This window comes from Mesocricetus auratus, unplaced genomic scaffold, assembly GCF_017639785.1.
Source record: "Mesocricetus auratus isolate SY011 unplaced genomic scaffold, BCM_Maur_2.0 Super-Scaffold_100009, whole genome shotgun sequence".
NCBI classification, from domain to species: Eukaryota; Metazoa; Chordata; class Mammalia; order Rodentia; family Cricetidae; genus Mesocricetus; species Mesocricetus auratus.
In genome coordinates, this window is record NW_024429193.1 from 73,187,731 (window position 1) to 73,195,063 (window position 7,333).

The following is a 7,333-nucleotide window of genomic DNA, read 5'->3' on the forward strand; positions in this document are numbered from 1 at the left end:
CTGGGGTGTCAGAAGACTCTAAGAATAATTTCTGCTCAAGCCGGGAAGCAGAAATGGAGTGGAGATGGTTTATAGAAACTATAAATATCAATGCATATCCCACTGTCAAAGGCAGGAGAATGTGTTTTCGGGACACTGTAAGCTACGTAAAGGTGAAAGGTCAATAATATATTTCTTCTATCCGTTTAAGGAAACAAGCCAGGATGAAAGCTGAATCTCAGATTGTGGGACAAAGAAAACTGTCAGATGGCTTCTGGTGACAGCGTACTACGTGTCAAGTTCAGGAGCATTTCTTCCCTGGGGATACCAATTTCTGCTGTCCTTTTCAGTGACCCAAGACTTTCTCCTACTTACACATATCTGACATTCTCCATTGTCTGATGGTAGCTTTGCTTTTGACTACTTTTAACATCTTGATATATTTTCTAAAGTTTGACTTTTGACGCAGATGATTCGTGTTTCATAAATTCTGCTGCAAGCATTAACGTAAACTGGTGATCTAGAAGTGGTAGACACCCAGTGTGTATTTGGTGAACTAGATAAAACAAGACTTAACACGAGTCTCTGGCCATGTATGTATGTATCATGGCTCAGCAAGTTTGTTTTATGCTCCACATATAGGTACATGTATATTTTAATGTCTATGACATAAAACAAAGTTTATATCATGTTGGCGCATGTCATTCTAGAAACCATTTTCTAAAGGAGTGAATCTAAGTTTTAGGAAAATTGAAATTTATTTCTAGACTTCTGAGGCAGGAATTAATATGTTATACTAAGAAAAGAGTGACTATTTTGAAGTATGTTAATTCCCTTTTGGGAATATAGGCTATACATTTCTATTATTGTAAAATTTGGCTGCTCATTCAAACCTCATGTCAATTACAGTTTATCTAACATCTGACATGTCCTAATTTGTATTGCAGTCCTTGTATTGAGTTCAAAAACCACTGGTGACTGTGATGGGGCTGCATTGTTTCACACTGAAAGGTTACATTTGCTTGAGCAAGTGTTGGGGGTCAAACTATATCAAAGAAAAAAGCGGGGAATACACAGCTAGGACACTGCTGTTAGAGCCAGCCTTGGACTGTCTCCAGACCTGAGATTCCTATATTAGCTTAAGAGAATGTCAGCTCATCCAGGGCATCACATTCAGAATATTTAGAAAATCATTTTAATTTCAACATAGAATGCACTTCATTTCTGATGGAATATTTGGCCCATCATTCTTTAAATGTCTCTGATAATTTATTGATATCTATCTTTATAAAATATAGTGCAACTACTTTTGTGTAAAAATGTTTGTCTTTAAACTTAGTATTTCATATCAGCACATCAATATATGTATAAATGTTACATGTTAGTTGTGTAAAAAACTCTACAATAAATTATTTTTTTCACTTGTCTACAGAGAGTTTTAATTTAATAAAATGATATTGCCACAATTTGCAATTTTTCTTAATTTCATATTTAAAGACATTTTTATAACTTTGTTAGTTAGCAGTTAATTCTCATTTTTCTTCTTTTATAAATTGTTTACAGAGCTGGGTTCTGAACCCAGAGCATGACATATGCTGGACAAATGGGAACAAGGAACTGTATCCACCACCCATCTTGATATAAATTTTAATAGTTACTTTTATTAATACTCTGTTGGCTTGAGACAGAGTCTCACTTTTTAGTCAGGCTGTCCTTGAACTTAGGCAGTCTTCCTAAGTCATTGTTTGGATGACAGACATGTAACACTAAAGAATATTCTTCAGTACCAACAAAGAAACAGAAAGAAAGACGAAACAAGAGAAATAGACAAGCATGAAATTGCCTCCATTGAAATATCTCACATTCTTCTTAAGGTGGGAGAGGTATACATAGATAATCAACAGATTTAATATTCATAACTGTGAAAGGTGCTTAATATAAAGAAATGATACTAAATGAGTAACTTGAGAGAAGAAGGTTGGAGAAAATGACAATTACATTAAATCTTCCTAATGCACAACCATTTATTAAGGGTTCCCTTTGGTTTACACTGGCTTAGGTGCTAGGGGCATGCTATAATTTGGATCTGACTCCAATGCTGATGACTCAGTCTTCATCTTGGTGATGCTGAAGAAAAAAGCTCCAATAGAAGGAAGTTAGCTGTGGAGGTAGCACCCTTGAAAAAGATTAAGAGATTCAGCACCTAAGTTCATTCCCGTCAGCTTCTTTTTTGCCACAAGGTGAGTGACATCCCTCATAACAGGTGCAAAAACAGTAAGGATCACGGATTGAGACACCCATGATTATAATCATAACCACAACAAAAGTTCCCCCTTGGTGTCCTAGGCAGTCTGTTATATTAATAGCACTCTGGCACAAGGTGTGCTACAAGCAAAACAGCTCTGCTTTTAAAATTTTTACACACAAAACTTTACATCTTGAATGTTCTGAAATGACCCAACCTGAAGAGTGACTAGATCTTCCTTTAAATGACCCGGTTCTCACTTTTCCCTCTCCATTCCACTCTCTCAAATTTCTATCCTATTTAAACTTTATTTTTAGTCTTTGTGTTTATCCTTTAGTAAAGAACTGAGTGTCTCTTTAGCCAGTGTCATCCACAAGGTGGATGCAAGGGTTACCTGCTCTGTCAGGAAGGTCTTTTTTCTGTACCCTGATGTCAGACTCCTCCTATCACTGACTCAAGAGGCTTTCCTTGCAGAAGAGGACTGGTCTGCTCCATGGTCCCACAGTACTTAACACAGCACATTTTCCTCCTGTCACCAACTCAAGAGGCTTTCCTTGCAGAAGAGGACTCGTCTGCTCCATGGTCCCACAGTACTTAACACAGCACGTTTTCTGTTTGTGTTATCTCTCTCTGTAAATCTTACAGTCAATGTGCTTCCTCTTTTCCTACATGTCCCCCGAATCCACCACATACATGCAGTTGATATACATTTGTTGAATGAAGGAACAGAGAGAAGGAGCACTCTGTGGAAGAGGTAGAAGCTAGATTTTTTTTAGGAAGAGTAGGAAAAAGAAAGCCATACAGAAAAGCTGTTTTAAGCTATTATTAAACCGGTCCTTGAAGGAAGTCCTGCTGTCATTGGTGTGAGCTGAGCTAACATCAGAGAACTGGAATGTGTGGTTTTAGGGAGTGGTTATCCCTTGGCATGAGCCTGCACTAAAATGATGGAAGGGCAGAAGGCAAATAAAGAACTCAAGTTTCATAACTCAAAGATTGTAGTAAGATATGGGCTAAAGGGGAAGAGGAGAAAGGTAAGCAAGAGCTACCTGACCAGTTAGTTGACATATGACAAAACCACTAAATAGGGCAGAGGATGCATACGGGAGAATGATTTTCTGGGAGAGATGATGAGAATATTAGACACGGTTGTAGAGTGCCTGTGGTTGCGTTTAAGAGAGTGATGACTATTCTCTCAAGGTGCCATGATGAGTAAGTGTAAAAATAACATTGGGTCTATGCAGCTTCAGTTTCACACCATCTGCAGCAGCCTGTGACCACAATACTTTCACCTAATGTGTCTCCTGGTTCTCCCACTGTTAAAAGTGAGACAATAATAATCATTACCGAAATTTTTTGTTGCTATATTAAGACATGAAGAAATCATAGAGCTAGAACGTGAGCTCAACATTTTGATGAGAGTAGAAACATTACCAAAGGCATGCAAATTCACAAATCATTGGCAGTACACTGTGAATGCGAAATCACAGACAGCACTTGTCAGGAGAAAACAATAATGTCAACAAGCAAAACCTGGAATGTGCTTGAATACCCAAACACACAATGAAAATTCTCTACAAGTTAAACTCAAATATAAAAGATAACAGTTTGCCAGTTTGGATCTAAAAGATACGTTCATGAATACATAAAACTATACATGTGTATCATATCTCCTAACATTTCATTTTATTTGATTATGCAATTGACTCAACAAATGATGTGCAGTTTTCTTTGTCCTTGAAAGGGGAGAAGAGTTTTTGACCAGCTTTACTTACCCAAGTGGATTTCTTTGTATGATGTCTGCAATAATGGCTGATGAACCTCTAGAGGGCAGCGAAGAATGCTATTGCGTACCAAGACCATGGAGAGCAAGGGAAGGACACAACTGCTCTCAAAGGACAGTGCACCCTTGGTGGCTAGGAACTAACGAACACTTCCTTTGTGTAACCTTGAATTCTTTCCTATTCTCCCACAAATTCGAAGGAATTACCACAAAACAGTCACTTTTACTCATCATGAGATGTCAAATCTCTTTTTAGATATCTTTTCCAGAAATGCTGAGCAAGTATTCCCTGCTTATTTTGTAGGGAGTTAAATAACTGTTTTGGAACAAGCAATCTGTGATGAAAACTGTAACACAATGCTGTTATAAGCAGACTTCATTTACCTCCTACCGAAAGCTGTCACATAGAAACGAGAAATTCTCCTTATTTAAAGAGCACTTTTTTCATTTTTTAAATTTAAATTAGAAACAAACTTGTTTTAAATGTCAATCCTAGTTCTCTATCCCTCCCCTCCTCCCTTACCCTCCACCAACCCCCTACTCCATCCCCTTTCTGCTTCCCGGGGAGGGTGAGACCTTAAAGAGTAATTTTTAAAGCCTTAATTTACATTGAATTTGAATTTATGTCCTATTAAACAGAAGAAATACAGCAAATGTGACCAAAATAGAACAAAACCTATATAGAGAAGAAAGATCCCGAACCCAGTTATAGCAAGACCCTCTCCCCATGTCTTTCACAGCTCAGTTTATTTGGACCCAGGTTTCTAGTATGTAAAAATGAGCCAATCAACAGTTAAGTCATATTTAACAACTACCACAGTTGTTTGGTAAAAGGCTTGTAGACTCAGGCTGTAAACTTGTTCTGGACGTTGTAGGAATAAGACCTAAAAATCTGACTACAGTAACTTCGTCTACCGGAGAGATATGAAATTTAACTTTAATAAAGAATAAAGAAATGCAAGGCAAACTTTGTGTCTCCTTGGTGAGCTTGCAAATACTGGGATTCTTCCTTCCACCTCTCTTTGGAAACACTGAGATTACAGCTGTTCACTACCACATCTGACTTCTGTGTGGGTTCTGAGGATTTAAACGTCTGTTGGGTCTCTTGTAACGTAAGCAATTACCCACTGAACCATCTTTCAGGCCCTCCTTACCCATTCAGGCAGGAAGGATCACAATTGTCCACCTGGTAGTTTCAGATCATTGAAGGGAAAAGTCTTATGAAAGTAAAATGTTAATTTATAAAAACTTATCCCTCAAAACTCATTAGTTCCCCTCTGTAGCTTTCTACCCCACATAAACACATTTCATTGGAATCACCCATCTCCATAAAGTTAACACAGCTCCTAAACCGCATGACCTCAGTACTTGAGCTGGCGCTTCGTGATGATGTAACATGCCGTGTGTGATTACAAATCACAGAATTGAGAGTTCTTTCATTTTCCCTTCAGCATGTGCCAAGTCTGCTACTGAGTCCTCTGTTCCCTGACCAATGCCGGGGCATACACAGGTGGCTATGATGAGTCTGTGTCCTAAATTCTGACACAAGATCAGAAGAAAATGTGAATCGAGCAAATTTATAAAATTTGAGTCTAGAACCTGACAAGATGCTTCTTAGCTGGCCTCTTTTTGATTTCACATTTTCATACATGTGTACAATGCGTCTTGGTCAGATTGCCACCATTTTCTCCCTCTCGCTCCTACATCACCTCAACATGTTTACCGTTTCCTTCAAAATTTCATGTCTTTTTTATTTCATTTTATATGTGTTCTGAGTGTGTGTCTAGATGGATGCATGTGCACCAAATGCTTGCGGGAGCCCGTGGAGGTCAGTAAAGGTTGTCTGATTTCCTGGACCTAGAGTTACAGACAGACAGACAGACAGACAGACAGAGCAAACCTAGGTCATCTGCAAGAGAAATGTTTGTTCATAACCATGTAGCCGTCTCTCCAGTTCAGCAGCAGCAGCAGCAGCAGCAGCAGCATCATAACCATCATCATCACTATTATCAGTTTACAATCTACTAAAGAGGTAGTAGCCTTGAGAGCTGTAAAACCTTTTGCAGAGTTTGATTATACAATAATATTTTAAGAAATAATATATTCATTTGTCTTATTAGATTAAGTATAGAACAAAATTTAAATAACAAATTGGCATATGTCTTGATATATTCTATAACAACTTCTTATCCAAATAACAATATTTCTGTTTAGTCAGAAAACTTCAAGTATATTCCTTACAAATAATGTATACTGGAAACAGAATGTGTGACACAAAGCCAGTTGCCTAGGGCATGTAAATTTAAAATGCAAAAGTTGCTGGTAGTTATTCACAAAACTAAAACAGGATAAACAGTTGAATAATATAAGTTTTATTAAACCCAGCACAATCAAAACATTATCATTCCAACATATAACACCTTTGAAATTGTTAGCTCCAGAAGCTGTGTTCCAGAGGCACTCCAGGTTGTACCTTGTATTGACAGATAAATTTGGTAATGTAAGAGTCACCCAGATGGTACTGGTGAAGGGGTCATGGAGAGCAGCAGAAGCTTGGCACTGTGAGAGGCCAGGAGAGGTCAATGTTGAAGGTGCCCCCAGATAGCAGTTGAATGCCCAGTACTACAGAGGTCATATGGAGAACTTGAGGCTTGGCACCATGAAGAAAAGCTATGGACAGCTGTTGGTGAAGGTGTAGCCCAGTTGCAGCAGAAGACCCAAGCATTATGGAGATTCCAGTACCATGAGATGACTACCCAGAACAGCAGCAGCCTTGGGGTGGAACCTGCCTTAGCTTACAAGATGTGTGTGCTGCAGAGAGCGGAGCCGGAGAAGTGACCTAGGCCCTACTGGAGGATCCCAGAAATCTTGTGTGGATCTCAGAGAATCTGGAGTCTGCTTTTTTTCTCAGATTGTTACTGTGTCTTTCCTTTTGAAATGATGAGGTATTTAATTTAATTTTAATTTTTATGGGAGGCCACTACTGAAAGTACTTTGAATTTTTAAAAGATATTTTGGATTTTTTAAAGAGATTGGATATTTTAAAGAGAATGAGGTTTTAATGTATTTGAATTTGTAAGGACTGTAGGATTTTTTAAAGTCTTTTTTTAATTTTTAAATTTAAATTAGAAACAAGGTTGCTTCACATGTCAATCCCAGCTCCCTCTCCCTCTCCCCCAACCCCCACTCTTTTCCTCAGGGAGGGTGAGGCCCTCCATGGGGGGGGTGTCAATAGTCTGTTGTTTCATCCAGGGCAGGGCCTAAGCCCTCCCCCAAGAGTCCAGGCTGAGAGAGCATCTCTCATTGTGGGATGGGCACCCAAAGTTCAT

At 38.6% G+C, this 7,333-nt stretch overlaps 1 protein-coding gene across 2 annotated transcripts in view; it reads left to right on the forward strand.

Annotated features, from left to right (window-relative positions):
* Gucy1b1 (guanylate cyclase 1 soluble subunit beta 1) overlaps positions 1 to 1,406 on the forward strand; it is a 44,511-nt gene extending 43,105 nt beyond the window's left edge. For both annotated transcript variants that reach the window (XM_005076157.4, XM_040752605.1), the window contains one exon: positions 191 to 1,406. In XM_005076157.4, the coding sequence (XP_005076214.1) occupies positions 191 to 214 (24 nt within the window). In that variant the 3' untranslated portion in view covers positions 215 to 1,406. The remainder of the gene's footprint in view (positions 1 to 190) is intronic.
* Positions 1,407 to 7,333: the final 5,927 nt, after the last annotated feature.